This window comes from Silurus meridionalis, chromosome 21, assembly GCF_014805685.1.
Source record: "Silurus meridionalis isolate SWU-2019-XX chromosome 21, ASM1480568v1, whole genome shotgun sequence".
NCBI classification, from domain to species: Eukaryota; Metazoa; Chordata; class Actinopteri; order Siluriformes; family Siluridae; genus Silurus; species Silurus meridionalis.
Genome location: NC_060904.1, coordinates 16958122 through 16976356, shown reverse-complemented (window position 1 = coordinate 16976356; position 18235 = coordinate 16958122). Strand labels below are relative to the sequence as shown.

General features: G+C 40.0%; 1 protein-coding gene across 1 annotated transcript in view; it reads right to left on the bottom strand.

The window, feature by feature from the left end:
- Positions 1-18235, bottom strand: part of csmd3a (CUB and Sushi multiple domains 3a) — a 232042-nt gene that overhangs the window by 34250 nt on the left and 179557 nt on the right. Inside the window, 5 exon segments of the mRNA XM_046833559.1 lie at positions 9560-9733; positions 10964-11149; positions 11496-11669; positions 15005-15178; positions 16605-16778. Of these exon segments, the coding sequence (XP_046689515.1) occupies positions 9560-9733; positions 10964-11149; positions 11496-11669; positions 15005-15178; positions 16605-16778 (882 nt within the window).

Sequence of the window (18235 nt, the reverse complement as noted above, 5' to 3'; positions counted from 1 at the left end):
GAACACACCACAGATCTGCACTCAGCCTCTGGCTCATTCAGCTTCACTTTACAAATGCATGGGAACACAATCCAGGGTTCTCAGCGATAGAAACCAATTAATGCAGGTCATCTATATAAAGCCGACAGAGGCTGATATTAAATATATAAACACATCATCCAGGATTGAACTTAATAAAAATGTTGCATGATAATAGAAAAAAAGATGTGCTGGATCAAGTGCTATTTTAAGAGCTGAATGATGAGCAAAGACTCAAGGAAACCCATGAAACGTAAACCATGCGATTATTTGAATTTGAAATATTTATGCAGCAATATTTTTGGGAAAAAATACATAAAAAAACAACAACAGGAAACAGGAAAGAAACGGACCAGTGTTCGGCAGGAAACCGAATTAAAAAACGAGGTGTATCAAAAGGTTTCGAGACTAGTTTTGTAACACACCAACAGATGGCAGCACAAGGCTGCACGCACAGTCACAGGAAGCACCTTTCTTTCTTTCTTTCTTTCTTTCTTTCTTTCTTTCTTTCTTTCTTTCTTTCTTTCTTTCTTTCTTTCTCACAGTTTTGTGTGACTTCATTTCTCACTCTGTTAGAAATCTGGGGCATTCTCTTTGGAAGCTGAGGAGCACACACACACACACACACACACACACACACACACACACACACACACACACACACACACCCTGCTCTACATGGATGCTGCCTCCTCAACAAACCCAATGCCACCCAATCAAAACAGAACTGACGGAAAAAAAGGGAAGAGAAAAAACCCCCACTGCAGAGAAAGTCTTCAGCTCATTAGGTTGTTCCATTCCTCTGCTCCGGTCGGTTCACTGTTCCTCGTTTCGCTCCGACTCTTCCTCATCGCCCTCCTTCAAAGCCTCACTAATAACATACCTTTTCTGTCAACTATCTCCTGCTCCTCCTGCAGGTTTCCTTCGGTTTCGCCGGTAAATTGGACAGTGACCTTGGATTCGAGCTCTGCAGTAAGTTCAGAGCCGAGCTGAGGGGAAACAGTGAGAGGGTTCATGCTGAAATTGTTCACATTCCGAACTAAATTACTGAGTGGTTGCAGTGTTGGATGAAGACCAACCACCACAAAAAACGGTGTGTGTGGTATTTGTGTGACTGATCAGATTACTCTTGAATTGCAATTTCTCCCAATGAGCCCTCAGTGGGATTTAGAGATTTTTTAATTATAGCAACAAAAAAAAGGTAATTTCAGCAGCACAATGACTGAACACTGCTTTTCTCACCCGATACACACCACTGAAAGATCCTTCATCATAATACACACAGTTCACTGTTAATTACTGCTGCTGAGGGCCAATGGGAATGATGGTGATGACAAGGGTGATGATTGTGGTGGTGATGATAATGGCAGTGATATTGATGATGATGATGATGGTCAAAGTAGTGATAATAGTAGTGATGATGATGATGATGGTGATGTGAATGATGATGGTGGTGATAATGATAATGATGATGGTCTTGTAAATAATAATGATGGTGTTGATGTGAATGATGATGATGATGATGGTGGTGATGATGATGGTGTTATAAATGATGATGATGGTGGTGATGTAAATGTTGATGATGATGGTGGTGGTGATGATGATGGTGATGTGAATGTTGATGATGGTGATGTAAATGTTGATAACGGTGGTGTTGATGATGTTGAGGATGTGAATGTTAATGGTGATGTAAATGTTGATTATGATGATGATGATGGTGGTGATGATGGTGTTGGTGATGGTGATGTACATGTTGATGATGGTGGTGATGATGATGGTGATAAGGGTAATGGTGGTGGTAATACTGATGATGGTAAAGATATGGATTTTCATTGGGATGATGGTGAAGGTGAAAAGGGTGATGGTGGTGGTAATGGTGTGGGTGTGAAGGATGATGGTGATATAGATATTGATGGGGATGATGATGGTGATTATATGAATATTGATGGATATGATGGTGAATGTGATAAGGGTGATTGTAGTGGTAATGATGATGGTGTGAATGATGATGATGATGATGATAAGGGTGATGGCTATAGTAGTGATGATGATGATAGTTTTAATGATGATAATTTATAAAATATTATTCCTAAAATAAAATGCTTAGTTCTCTGACACAATTGTAATGAAAAAACCTCCTGACCTCATGTCATCAACAGCACTGTGGGATATTACAGTGAGGAGCTTCTCTAAAAATAGTTTTGGCCGCCAGGTTTATTTAAATATTCATTTTCATACTCTGTCATATAATATATCTTTCCACACATTGTATTTCAGTTACTATTCTTTTTTTTTTTTCAGACTTTCCTGTCCTGGATTTTTTTCAGGTTTACAGCCAAGTGCTTGTGTTTACAGGTTACGGTTTAGACACAGTTTCAAAACTCTCCACTATTTTTTTTCAGTCAAACTATTTTGGCAACCGTAAAGATGTGAGTAACATTCTGGTGATCTGCAAAATCTTTATGGTGCAACTATTTAAAAAAAAAAAAAAAAACACCTAAGCTGGCACAGAACCCGCATCCGAATATGTGTAACTTTCCTCATAACTGCTTATTAATATAAACAAGATCATTGTAATTCGCTCTGGATAAAAAAGACATCCAAATACAATAAATGTAAAATGCATATGAATATTATTTAAGTTCTATATTCCCATCTGTCTGCTCTCAACCGGGAAGACACTCCAGGTATCAGCAAACACTATAGCTACAATGCTACAATTAAAGGGACTATTTACACACACACATAAACTCTGCATTACTGCATATCTAAAAGTGATGAAGTTCATTTTCAAGTCGGAAAAATAATTATCTTATTTTTATCTTACATTCGAAATAATTTAACAGCTGCTGTATGCCATTAGATTTTTTTTTTATGTTTGAAGGTACAGGTTTTTAAATTAAATCTAAATAATAATACAAAAATTAAACAGATGCATAACCACAAACTAAAAAAAAAACAGGGTAACTAGTGTCATCCCTTTTAAATGTTGAGTTCGATTGTTTACTGTTTGGCCACCGAGCCACTTTCATGCTCTTGCTACCACAAAAAAAAAGCATCTAACCCGACGTCCATCTGCTGCCGCTGTTTTTTGGTGAGACCCGTCTTCGTACACGAGACCCGCTGCCCTGGAGCACCAGCTGCCTAACATCAGCACCACGGACAGTGACATGACAAGCACCAAGGCCGGTGGCCAAAACACAAACACACACGCAATCTCAGATGCACAGTTGCAGGATACTAAGCAGCATCAGGCTTCTTCAGCCAGAAGAAGCCTCATGGCACAGAAAAAAGTGTAAGGTACCATGTCTTACTCTCTCTCTTCTTTTCAGCCTCAAGCAAGGCCCTGACACTGAGCTGCTGACTGTCCGAACCTGTCCATGCCCTCGGATGACCCTGTCTCCATTTCTTCGCTTTCTTTTTTCAATTAAAACCTCCTCCAGGGATCGACTGTCACCCTTGCATGCATGTTTTCTGCACATGCCCCAAGGCGTTAATCGTGTCAAAATTGTTATCACAATTGTACGCACCAAAAGCAGAGGGAAGATTTTCCAAAAAATTATTTTCCTTAAATGTCTAGATTCTAATATATAAAGCAAAAAAAACATTGTCTTTTGCTGGAAAATGAATCACGTCTAAAATTTGGTCATAAGTTCAAGCGTGATCGAGCCCCGAGTTTAAAAGTTAGGGCCTAACGCCGAAACACAAGCTCGTGCAAGTGCCGCATCGATTCCCTTTTCCCTTCGGCATTAGATGTATGTCCTTCGATCAGCTGCAAGATTCGTGTCAGCAAATCGTGTGATTTAGTGTGAAACATCGTACAGCTCTCTCAAAGCCCCTAAGGGTCGCGGCGATCCGGCAGAGAGGAGAGGAGAAGATCAAACCTTCTCTGACAGACTGGAAACTCATGCACATGGAACCGAGAAGAACATGGCTCCTTAGGAACAAAGGTTGTGTCAATACTGCAGCCAAAACACACTTGAGCCCGAGCTGCAGTTCCTTAGAGAGCGCACAAAACACACACTCCAACATTCTTCATTCTCTGTAACAGTGAGAAGAATCCCTGTCCTACTAGGAGACTCTTTAAATTACTGTATATTAGCAGCACAAATATTGGTGTGTCCTTTGACCATCCCATGTGCGATGTACAATTATTTGTCATGCCAAAAAAAATTTAAAAATAAATTGAAACTGAGGCACAGAAACAGACAGAGCAAGAGACATAAAGAGATAAGAAGGAGGGAAGAAAGATTACGCTGCCATTCATAATTATTTCTGTGGTCATTTAGGGGAGGGGCTTATTATTGCAGCATAACTATATCAATCTATCTATCTATCTATCTATCTATCTATCTATCTATCTATCTATCTATCTATCTATCTATCTATCTATCTATCTATATATATATATATATATATATATACAGGAGTGCAGAATTATTAGGCAAATGAGTATTTTGACCACATCATCCTCGTTATGCATGTTGTCTTACTCCAAGCTGTATAGGCTGGAAAGCCTACTACCAATTAAGCATATTAGGTGATGTGCATCTCTGTAATGAGAAGGGGTGTGGTCTAATGACATCAACACCCTATATCAGGTGTGCATAATTATTAGGCAACTTCCTTTCCTTTGGCAAATGGGTCAAAAGAAGGACTTGACAGGCTCAGAAAAGTCAAAAATAGTGAGATATATTGCAGAGGGATGCAGCAGTCTTAAAATAGCCAAGCTTCTGAAGCGTGATCATCGAACAATCAAGCGTTTCATTCAAAATAGTCGACAGGGTCGCAAGAAGCGTGTGGAAAAACCAAGGCGCAAAATAACTGCCCGTGAACTGAGAAAAGTCAAGCGTGCAGCTGCCAAGATGCCACTTGCCACCAGTTTGGCCATATTTCAGAGCTGCAACATCACTGAGTGCCCAAAAGCACAAGGTGTGCAATACTCAGAGACATGGCCAAGGTAAGAAAGGCAGAAAGTCGACCACCACTGAACAAGACACACAAGCTGAAACGTCAAGACTGGGCCAAGAAATATCTCAAGACTGATTTTTCTAAGGTTTTATGGACTGATGAAATGAGAGTGAGTCTTGATGGGCCAGATGGATGGGCCCGTGGCTGGATTGGTAAAGGGCAGAGAGCTCCAGTCCGACTCAGACGCCAGCAAGGTGGAGGTGGAGTACTGGTTTGGGCTGGTATCATCAAAGATGAGCTTGTGGGGCCTTTTCGGGTTGAGGATGGAGTCAAGCTGAACTCCCAGTCCTACTGCCAGTTTCTGGAAGACACCTTCTTCAAGCAGTGGTACAGGAAGAAGTCTGCATCCTTCAAGAAAAACATGATTTTCATGCAGGACAATGCTCCATCACACACGCCCAAGTACTCCACAGCGTGGCTGGCAAGAAAGGGTATAAAAGAAGAAAATCTAATGATATGGCCTCCTTGTTCACCTGATCTGAACCCCATTGAGAACCTGTGGTCCATCATCAAATGTGCGATTTTCAATTAAAACCTCCTCCAGGGATCGACTGTCACCCTTGCATGCATGTTTTCTGCACATGCCCCAAGGCGTTAATCGTGTCAAAATTGTTATCACAATTGTACGCACCAAAAGCAGAGGAAGATTTTCCAAAAAATTATTTTCCTTAAATGTCTAGATTCTAATATATAAAGCAAAAAAAACATTGTCTCCTGCTGGAAAATGAATCACGTCTAAAATTTGGTCATAAGTTCAAGCGTGATCGAGCCCCGAGTTTAAAAGTTAGGGCCTAACGCCGAAACACAAGCTCGTGCAAGCGCCGCATCGATTCCCTTTTCCCTTCGGCATTAGATGTATGTCCTTCGATCAGCTGCAAGATTCGCGTCAGCAAATCCTGTGATTTAGTGTGAAACATCGTACAGCTCTCTCAAAGCCCCTAAGGGTCGCGACGATCCGGCAGAGAGGAGAGGAGAAGATCAAACCTTCTCTGACAGACTGGAAACTCATGCACATGGAACCGAGAAGAACATGGCTCCCTTAGGAACAAAGGTTGTGTCAATACTGCAGCCAAAACACACTTGAGCCCGAGCTGCAGTTCCTTAGAGAGCGCACAAAACACACACTCCAACATTCTTCATTCTCTGTAACAGTGAGAAGAATCCCTGTCCTACTAGGAGACTCTTTAAATTACTGTATATTAGCAGCACAAATATTGGTGTGTCCTTTGACCATCCCATGTGCGATGTACAATTATTTGTCATGCCAAAAAAAATTTAAAAATAAATTGAAACTGAGGCACAGAAACAGACAGAGCAAGAGACATAAAGAGATAAGAAGGAGGGAAGAAAGATTACGCTGCCATTCATAATTATTTCTGTGGTCATTTAGGGGAGGGGCTTATTATTGCAGCATAACTATATCAATCTATCTATCTATCTATCTATCTATCTATCTATCTATCTATCTATCTATCTATCTATCTATCTATCTATCTATATATATATATATATATATATATATATACAGGGAGTGCAGAATTATTAGGCAAATGAGTATTTTGACCACATCATCCTCGTTATGCATGTTGTCTTACTCCAAGCTGTATAGGCTGGAAAGCCTACTACCAATTAAGCATATTAGGTGATGTGCATCTCTGTAATGAGAAGGGGTGTGGTCTAATGACATCAACACCCTATATCAGGTGTGCATAATTATTAGGCAACTTCCTTTCCTTTGGCAAATGGGTCAAAAGAAGGACTTGACAGGCTCAGAAAAGTCAAAAATAGTGAGATATATTGCAGAGGGATGCAGCAGTCTTAAAATAGCCAAGCTTCTGAAGCGTGATCATCGAACAATCAAGCGTTTCATTCAAAATAGTCGACAGGGTCGCAAGAAGCGTGTGGAAAACCAAGGCGCAAAATAACTGCCCGTGAACTGAGAAAAGTCAAGCGTGCAGCTGCCAAGATGCCACTTGCCACCAGTTTGGCCATATTTCAGAGCTGCAACATCACTGAGTGCCCAAAAGCACAAGGTGTGCAATACTCAGAGACATGGCCAAGGTAAGAAAGGCAGAAAGTCGACCACCACTGAACAAGACACACAAGCTGAAACGTCAAGACTGGGCCAAGAAATATCTCAAGACTGATTTTTCTAAGGTTTTATGGACTGATGAAATGAGAGTGAGTCTTGATGGGCCAGATGGATGGGCCCGTGGCTGGATTGGTAAAGGGCAGAGAGCTCCAGTCCGACTCAGACGCCAGCAAGGTGGAGGTGGAGTACTGGTTTGGGCTGGTATCATCAAAGATGAGCTTGTGGGGCCTTTTCGGGTTGAGGATGGAGTCAAGCTGAACTCCCAGTCCTACTGCCAGTTTCTGGAAGACACCTTCTTCAAGCAGTGGTACAGGAAGAAGTCTGCATCCTTCAAGAAAAACATGATTTTCATGCAGGACAATGCTCCATCACACACGCCCAAGTACTCCACAGCGTGGCTGGCAAGAAAGGGTATAAAAGAAGAAAATCTAATGATATGGCCTCCTTGTTCACCTGATCTGAACCCCATTGAGAACCTGTGGTCCATCATCAAATGTGCGATTTACAAGGAGGGAAAACAGTACACCTCTCTGAACAGTGTCTGGGAGGCTGTGGTTGCTGCTGCACGCAATGTTGATGGTGAACAGATCAAAACACTGACAGAATCCATGGATGGCAGGCTTTTGAGTGTCCTTGCAAAGAAAGGTGGCTATATTGGTCACTGATTTGTTTTTGTTTGGTTTTTGAATGTCAGAAATGTATATTTGTGAATGTTGAGATGTTATATTGGTTTCACTGGTAAAATAAATAATTGAAATGGGTATGAATTTGTTTTTGTTGTTGCCTAATAATTATGCACAGTAATAGTCACCTGCACACACAGATATCCCCTAAAATAGCTAAAACTAAAACTACTTCCAAAAATATTCAGCTTTGATATTAATGAGTTTTTTGTGTTCATTGAGAACATGGTTGTTGTTCAAATTAAATCCTCAAATAAAATTAATCCTCAAAAATACAACTTGCCTAATAATTCTGCACTCCCTGTATATATATATATACATACACACACACACACACACACACACACACTTACTTTTCCTGAGCTTCCTGCCTTTCCAAATGAATTTTTTTCATGTTAGACCTTCTTTGCTCCATATATCAGACATCTTTGTCTGCTCCACTGCCTGAACATATATATATATATATAATGATGTAGATAATTAGAATGATATTTTTTGCTTTTACTGAGCTTCCTGCATTTCAAACGTTTTAAATTTTATATTTTTTCCCCATAAATCTGAATTTTTTTTCTCATCCACTGACCGAATGTCTAATCCCACACCTTGAAATAGGAATTACCATGGCACATTCAGTCAATCATGTTCAGAAGCCTTTCTGCATTCGTGGTTGAAGGGAACACCTGTTTTCAAGAAGACTCGCGATTAGTTTTCTGGAAAAAACTCCTTTAATCTCCATCAAATAAAGAAACAACTCAGAGTAAAAAAAAACATGGAATGAGATTTAATAATAAGGGAATGAGGTGTACCAAAACAAAGGCATGCTCACAGGAACGGTACTTAATTTCCCTTCTGTCTAGATCCAGTGAGAAGGTCCATCTAAGGCTTGATGGATGAGGCCGAGAGAGAACAGATGAAATGCATCTGGTTACGAGGTCAGAAACGGCAGATGTGTGAATGGAGGGAAACAGCTGGGCGTGTGTGTGTGTGTGTGTGTGTGTGTATAGTTTTGGATGAGCGATGTCAGTTTGTGAGCGCAAATTGGTTTTTATAGCGTCCGTGTTGAAAAAGAGAACGGATCGAGACGAAACGGCGGCCGGAATTAGAAACGGTCAATCAATTAGACGAATGGACTTTGAAGTGCGAACTACGTAAACACGGTCAGGAGCCATTACTCAAACGCGTTTAATTACTACACGAAGAGCAAACAGCAGGAAATAATGCTCGGAATGCGCTACACTGCTATGAGCTTATAAACTTCTCACATTCACCGTGTTATAGCCGCATTCTGAATCGCAACCGAGAATAAAATGAATTAAACATGAAAGCAACCAGACGGCACGTTTTAATATCTCCGCTATGAAATTTGTGGACTTGATCATGACTCGGGCCTTTTCAGCATGCTCTCACTTCACACACTTCTCAATTCTGCTCCATATGGGATGGAGTGATAAAAAAAGGTAGTAAAATCAAAGTTTATGCAGGAAGCTATACAGGAAGGTAAACTATCAGGTCGCAAGTTTGTAGACCATCAAAGTGATACAGTATGTTTTCTCTCCAAACTGTTGCAGCAAAGCTGGAGCTTTGCAAGCTCCATTAAGGCTGTTAAGGTTGAAGTGGAAGATCTCAAATGTCCTGCACAACGTTCTGACTTCCTCACCAACATCACTACCTGATCTCACGAATGCTCTTTTTGCATGAAACACAAATCCCTACACTTGAAATCAAGTGGAGAGCCTTCCCAGAAAAATGAAGACCGTTAGGTTTCCACAAACAGTTGGAAAGAAGGAAGTCTGACCTGAGCAGTGAGGCAGGGAGCCGCTCCAGTGACCAGTGAGTTGGCAGGTCCGTGTGGTGTCTCCGATCAGCCGCCTTCCTCCCATACACGTGTAGCGTACGGAGGAACCGAACGTAAACTTTTCTCCAATCAGAAGTGCGTGAGGCGGAACGCCAGGGTGACCACATTCCACCTCTGAAACACAGAATACATTGTAAAGTCCTTATTTACAAATATATATATTATATTTAATCCTTTATAGATAATCACTTTCCCATTTATCACAGGAGTTCATTTTGTGAACCTAGTGGTCAAAAATGGTAACTGCAACAAGCAGTAATAGAGGTCCAATAGATAGATAGATAGATAGATATATATATATATATATATATATGGGGAGTGAAGGCTGGTCCGCGTGGTCCGATCCAACAGACGAGCTCCTGTAGCTCAAACCGCTGAAGAAGTTAAAGATGTTAATGCTCGACTGGTGGTCATAATGTTATGCCTGGTTGAGATTATATATATATAAGCTGTCTCATACTTGGGGGAGAAGCAATACACAGAACAGCTAACAGAATGCCTGCAGTTGTGCTTTATACACCAAATAGGGTTAATATAAACCTCCATCCCTGCCAAGATCTTATTCTATTTATATTGGAATCATTACATTTCCTGAAACAAAAACAAAGTGGAAGTGCAGCCGGTATGTGCAATGTAGAGAAACAGATCAGTGAAATACACTGCAACATGCTAAAGCACTGCTGTTCATATTTTCATATTAGTTCCCCACATTTTCACACCTTCATTACACAACGGCTTCTAGAAATCAGAGACCAGGTGCTAGTCAGCTTCCTCAAAAATTACCTGGAAAAAAGTCGTGAACTTTTTCTTTGACTACCTAATACACCTGTTAGTACAATGTCGAAGACTTTTATATTTTTTTATAACAGTTTTTATAATTGTGTGTACTGATTATAATAATGCAGGTGAGAGAAAGGAGAAGAAGCTACTGCCTGAAGGGAGAAAGAAGTTTTCCTTTTCAGTTCCTGACTGAATTTAAGACTCTTTCGTCTGCACCGCACTGATCTCTAAATTACTGCAGGCTGTTTTTGTTCTTGTTGTTAGAGAAAGTTTTCACCATTTAAATAAGGAAGAAGTTTTAATGCGTGTGTGTGTGTGTGTGTGTGTGTGTGTGTGTGTGTGTGTGTGTGTGTGTTTTGCAAGTACCTATACTACAATTATTTTTAAAAGCCCTGTTTTAGAAGGCTAGATGATTCACAGGAATGAGGTGGGTGAGAAACTTTTAATGCTATGGACAAATGATTGTGGAAACCTGACCATAAGATTTTTATTTTCTTTTTAAACATCTCATTTCACATTTAGTCTTCATTTAAAAAAAAAAATCTAAATATCGCAAGAACGTACCCATACACTCTGGTAACGGCCGGTCCCAGTACGCCACCGGCTGGCAGGTCAGAACCGACGCCCCAAACAGGAAATACCCGGGATTGCAGTCGTACGACACCACAGTGCCAAAGGTGAAATTCCCAAACTCAATTTTACTCTTCCGTATGGAATTAGCTGGAATCCCGGGATCGGTGCAGTTAACCACTGAGGATTGCAAAAAGAAAAGAAAAAAAAATGATTACATGCTTTTTTTATGTCATTCAATTTAATATTTGATTGGTCTTTATTTTCTGTTTTTATTATTTCTATCACTTAATAATAATAATAAAAAAATAATAAAAAATACATGGGTTCGCACCTTTATTTATAGTTAATTTCGTCTCTTATTTCACTTATTAAGTTTGATAAAAAATAAAATAAAATAATAATAATTTACAGCGATGAACTTTAGGTTACTGCACTGACACTGGAGACTCCTTTAATAAATATTAAAATACCTGATACATATCTTATTTATATCTATTGATTTACACACAGAGTCACTTCTAACCTCTGCAGCTGGGAGGTTGATGGCTCCACTGGCGGTCAGGAAGACACTGGGACTGAGACGGTCCCTCCAGCACATAGCCGTCATTGCAGAGGAAGCTGACCACGTCGTCCAGGTTAAAACCGTCTCCCACCGTACGCCCATATATGGGACTTCCTGGATGGCCGCAACTGATCGCTATTATATATAAAGCAAATATATGCAATAGCAATTAAAACTTTCGGGGGAAAAAACTGTTAATATAGAGAATCACACGATCTTTCGCTAAATTGAGGACGTTTTTAATGAGCAAATAATAATTTCTGTGAAATCGTCAGTGTTTTTATTTTATTGTGTTGTTTTATTAGAAGGTTTCTCCCAAACTAACCCCCAACAAACACACACACACAAGTTGTAAATATATTTGTATCATAGACCATTTCCATGGATTGAAACGTTTAAACCCTACACACTCGTCTAAACTCAACTCACCCACATTCACTGTGTGTATGAAACACTGTAATCAACTCTTCTCTGCCTCTTTCGCCTGGATTTCATCCCAAAGCCTGACTCGCTTTCTGTTTCTCTGTGTTTGTCAGCCTAATCCTCCGGATCAGACGTTCCGAATCCCGTCCTCGAGGACATGAAGAGCTTACAGTACTCACAGCCCAAGGCACATGATCTGAGTAATCGCATTTCTAAAGGTGTGGTACATGCTTGAGAGCAGCGAACGAAGGGGAAAAGCTTAGGGATCCCTGAGTGATTTCGGTCCTTAAGGACCACCGTAGTGAACAGTTTAGCAAATTTTTCAGCTAATTGGATCCTTAATGACTGGTGTCAGGTGTATTAACCTCGTAATACACACAATTACCCCGTAATACACAAATTTACCCCGTAATACACACAATTACCCCGTAATACACACAATTACCCCGTAATACACACATTTACCCCGTAATACACACATTTACCCCGTAATACACACAATTACCCCGTAATACACACAATTACCCCGTAATACACACATTTACCCCGTAATACACACAATTACCCCGTAATACACACATTTACCCCGTAATACACATTTACCCGTAATACACATTTACCCGTAATACACACATTTACCCTGTAATACACACACATTTACCCGTAATACACAATTACCCGTAATACACACAATTACCCGTAATACACACATTTACCCGTAATACACATTTACCCGTAATACACACATTTACCCGTGATACACACATTTACCCCGTAATACACACATTTACCCCGTAATACACACAATTACCCCGTAATACACACAATTACCCCGTAATACACACAATTACCCGTAATACACACATTTACCCGTAATACACAAATTTACCCGTAATACACATTTACCCGTAATACACATTTACCCCAGAATACACACAATTACCCGTAATACACATTTACCCGTAATACACAATTACCCGTAATACACACATTTACCCGTAATACACACAATTACCCGTAATACACACAATTACCCGTAATACACACATTTACCCGTAATACACACAATTACCCGTAATACACACAATTACCCTGTAATACACACATTTACCCGTAATACACACATTTACCCGTAATACACACATTTACCCGTGATACACACATTTACCCGTGATACACATTTACCCCATAATACACACATTACCCCGTAATACACACACAATTACCCGTAATACACACAATTACCCGTAATACACACATTTACCCGTAATACACACAATTACCCTGTAATACACAATTACCCTGTAATACACACATTTACCCGTAATACACACAATTGCCCGTAATACACACAATTACCCGTAATACACATTTACCCGTAATACACACATTTACCCGTGATACACATTTACCCCTTAATACACACAATTACCCGTAATACACACAATTACCCGTAATACACACATTACCCCTGTAATACACACATTTACCCGTAATACACACATTTACCCCAGAATACACACATTTACCCGTAATACACATTTACCCGTAATACACATTTACCCGTAATACACACATTTACCCTGTAATACACACACAATTACCCGTAATACACAATTACCCGTAATACACACAATTACCCGTAATACACACATTTACCCGTAATACACATTTACCCGTAATACACACATTTACCCGTGATACACACATTTACCCGTAATACACACATTTACCCCAGAATACACACAATTACCCGTAATACACACAATTACCCGTAATACACACAATTACCCGTAATACACACATTTACCCGTAATACACAAATTTACCCGTAATACACATTTACCCGTAATACACAATTACCCTAATACACACAATTACCCGTAATACACATTTACCCGTAATACACAATTACCCGTAATACACACATTTACCCGTAATACACACAATTACCCGTAATACACACAATTACCCGTAATACACACATTTACCCGTAATACACACAATTACCCGTAATACACACAATTACCCTGTAATACACACATTTACCCGTAATACACACATTTACCCGTAATACACACAATTACCCGTGATACACACATTTACCCGTGATACACATTTACCCCATAATACACACATTACCCCGTAATACACACACAATTACCCGTAATACACACAATTACCCGTAATACACACATTTACCCGTAATACACACAATTACCCTGTAATACACAATTACCCTGTAATACACACATTTACCCGTAATACACACAATTGCCCGTAATACACACAATTACCCGTAATACACATTTACCCGTAATACACACATTTACCCGTGATACACATTTACCCCTTAATACACACAATTACCCGTAATACACACAATTACCCGTAATACACACATTACCCCTGTAATACACACATTTACCCCGTAATACACACAATTACCCCATAATACACACATTTACCCCGTAATACACACAATTACCCGTAATACACACAATTACCCGTAATACACACATTTACCCAGTAATACACACAATTACCACGTAATACACACATTTACCCCGTAATACACACATTTAACCCGTAATACACACAATTACCCTGTAATACACACAATTACCCCGTAATAAACACAATTACCCTGTAATACACACAATTACCCCGTAATACACACATTTACCCTGTAATACACACATTTACACTATAAAATATACGTCTTAACCCAACAGCACCTAATACCATTCCCAATTTACCTGCATTTCTTAAACCCCAATACACCTCCTATAACACAACTATTACCCCTGAAACAGCTATTATCTGCCTGATATTCCTACTAACACCCTACTGCACCTGTTATCACCCTAATACACGTATGAACCCCTGTAATACACGTGTTAAAGCCATAATACACGTAATAGCCCCAATATCATAAATAACTTCTAAATCAGTGTTTACTAAAAAAATCGGAATCAAATGCATTTTAGCCTCACTCCATAGAGGTGGATGTGCCAGTAAACACCCAGAAGATGGTCAACACTCACACACACACGATGGCAGTTGTCCCGACCAGCTGTGGTCCTGCTGGCAGATGCGTACAGAAGAACCGATGAGTCTGAAGCCTGGGTTGCACTGATACACCACTGTGTCCCTGTAGCCAAAGTTCTCTCCGATCACCTGACCGTTCACAATTCGCTCAGGTTCTCCGCAGTGGCCCGCTGAGGAGTGACACACACACACACACACACACACACACACACACACACACACACACACAGCCAATGTTACAATTATACACTGAAATTACAGCAAGGGAAATAAAACATTTTTACATCTAATTATCACTTAAGACAAAACTCAAACTCAGGAATGACATCATTGACGTAGACACTTTCTGACACGAACGGCGTTTTACATCACGCACAAATGCGAGACAGCGTTCCTGTGTGGGAAACAAGCGTTCGCTCGAGTCGTGTCGAGATGCTGCACGGAAAACGGAGCAAGACGGTGTCACCGTGTAAAGGCGTCGCGGCAGCTGTTCTGCATAAGGCAGGTGTTTGGGGAGAGCCGAGACACTGCCTTGATGGATCTCATGATGGAAAGCATAATGGAAAATTATAGCTCAGCTCGGAGACTGCATAAGGATCGGGAGTGTGTGTGTGTGTGTGTGTGTGTGTGTATTTGTGTGTATGTGTTGGATCTGGAGCAGCTTGTGGGACCTAGTGACTGATACAATCTCCCGCCTCACCAGGAGAGCGCAAACAGTCTGCCGAGTTGCCGCCATCTCACGCATATTTGCTAACAAATTGTTTTTTAAAATACACATATAAACAGTAGTAGGAGGCAAATTTTAACAGTAAACCCGACCAGGCAGGTACTTAAGAGGATTATACACACCCCTGTGCAAATAAACTGCACAGCAGGACACTTTAAACGGTAATAAATACAAATCATTGGTCAGGAAATGAGTGAGAATTAAGCAAAACAATAAATTCGTTTAGTATGTGATCGCTTTTCCCGTATGATTACACTGCCGGCATACTTCCACATTCCTGTCCTCTTTCACCTCACATATGTTTTCATTCATGTAATATCTCCAACGCTCTCTCATCATTGGTTCATGTTCTCAGGTGACTTTTTGTCCACAGCTGTATCCACGTGAAGACAGGAACTAATGATGAGACGTGCGGAGACGTCCCCGTGTAAACGGGGACCTTTACCACAATATCAGACACCTTTATTTATTTAATTTTTTTTATTAGATGACTGTACATCATTCTGGATTAGTGTGTGTGCCGAATGCTGTAAATCTGAATGTATGTAAATGTAAATTTGAAATCAGAAATGTGAGTTTTTTCTCTCGTCTTGTGGGATTTCTGTCGTCTGGAGCGGTGAGATGTTTTTGTTAACCCTCTAAAATTTAATTTCAAACCAAATGTAGTAAGTACCCACTGAGAAAATTCTAATTTAATTATAACCATGATTAAAAAAAGAAAAGAAAAAAGAACAATCACCACAATCCAACACAAATCTAAAGGAACTAATGGATAAAATCCAATCAAGAAATTTATTTTGCTGTTTTAAATGAGAAACAAAAACAAAAATGTAAAATTTGATTAAAAGTGTCCTGTATGTTGCAGGTACCCAGGCAGCGAGTCTCCGAGCCGCTCCACAGCCCCGACGCCAGACACTCTCGCACCGTCGAGCCGACCAGAATGTAGCCCACATCACAGGTGAAAATAGCCGTCGCTCCGAAGGTCGCTTGAGTTCCAATTTTCTTCCCATTAGGAGGAGTGGGCAGCATCCCGCAAGAAATAACTGCAGTAAGAGGCAATATAGAAGCAGAGGAATGAGCTGGCAAGTTTCACAATGTCAAAGGTACAGGTGTAATTGACACCCAATTTAATGGTCTGGCTTTTTTTTTTTTTTAATTCATCTTTCTCTTTGACCCCTTAAAATCACACGACACACAGAAAGAGTGCACGAAGAGCTGACTAATGATAACGCATCAGGTTTTATTGCTTCGGGTAAAAGCAAGCGAGCTGTGCTCAAACGTACCGCATCACATCACGGGAACGTTTTCCCAAATGATAAAAACCATGTGCGGACCCTGACGTCAACACGCCAGCCTTGTTCATCTCGCACTCTCGAGCCAGAGCTCTACAGCCGAGCTACTGTTTTCTCTTTAAAAAAAATAGTAAACATTTTCTCACCCTTGGAGCCAGCGATAAGAAACCTGGGAAATATTTGAACTTTCTCCAGTGAGCTTCTCACCTGCATGCACCGGCGTCCTGCGCTCGAGTCCCTACTGTCTTTACATACAGGGGATGATTGATTTTTCACAGCGCGCTGGGCTGACAACGCTGATAAATGGCTCTGACTTTCCAGCGCATACGCGAGAAAAGAGCGAGGGGTTTATCAGAGGAGGTAAAAAACGTCCCTGCCAGTGATAAGGACGGCGACGATGTTATCACACGACACCCAGTTCAAATCGGAGACTTCTGGACTATGCACTGTAGGTGGCCTATGCTAAGGCTGGAACATATATTAGAAATAAAATCATGCGTTTACACACCATTTTACACCATTATACACTGATTTACCCCATAATATATCCTTTAACTATTTCCTACACCAATTTCCTATATAATACACATATTAACCCTGTAATACACTCAATTACCACATAATAGACCTATTAACTAATAACCCATTTACCCAGTAATATACTTACTGACCCCATAAGGTCCCTCATTTACCTTGTAATACACTGAATTACCCCTGTAACACCCACTAATACACCCATTAACCCCATAATACACCTAGTTACCCACTAATACATCCATTAAATATACACCTATCAACCCCCTTTATTACATATTAATCCCACACTACACCTATTTACTCTGTAATACACCTATTTACCACTTACCCACTTTACACCAGTTCACCTTTTAATGCCCCAAATAACTCCTATACACGTATTAAACCAATCTACCCCATTAACCCATAGTTATCACTGAGATACAGTTCAGCTTTAAACCAATTAAAATGATTTTTTATAAAATGCCTTATAAATAGAATGTAATGAATATTAATCATGTTTTTTTCCCTCAAATCATAAACGCTCTGCTGTAATGTATCTGTAGCTAATCTTTATCAAGCCAATCTTTAGATTTATCATTGGGAAAATTTTTTATATGTCTGCTTTCTTATTTCTTATTATTAATGTTTTATTTTTTTTTTTCAATTAATAAAAAAATTTGTATTTATTT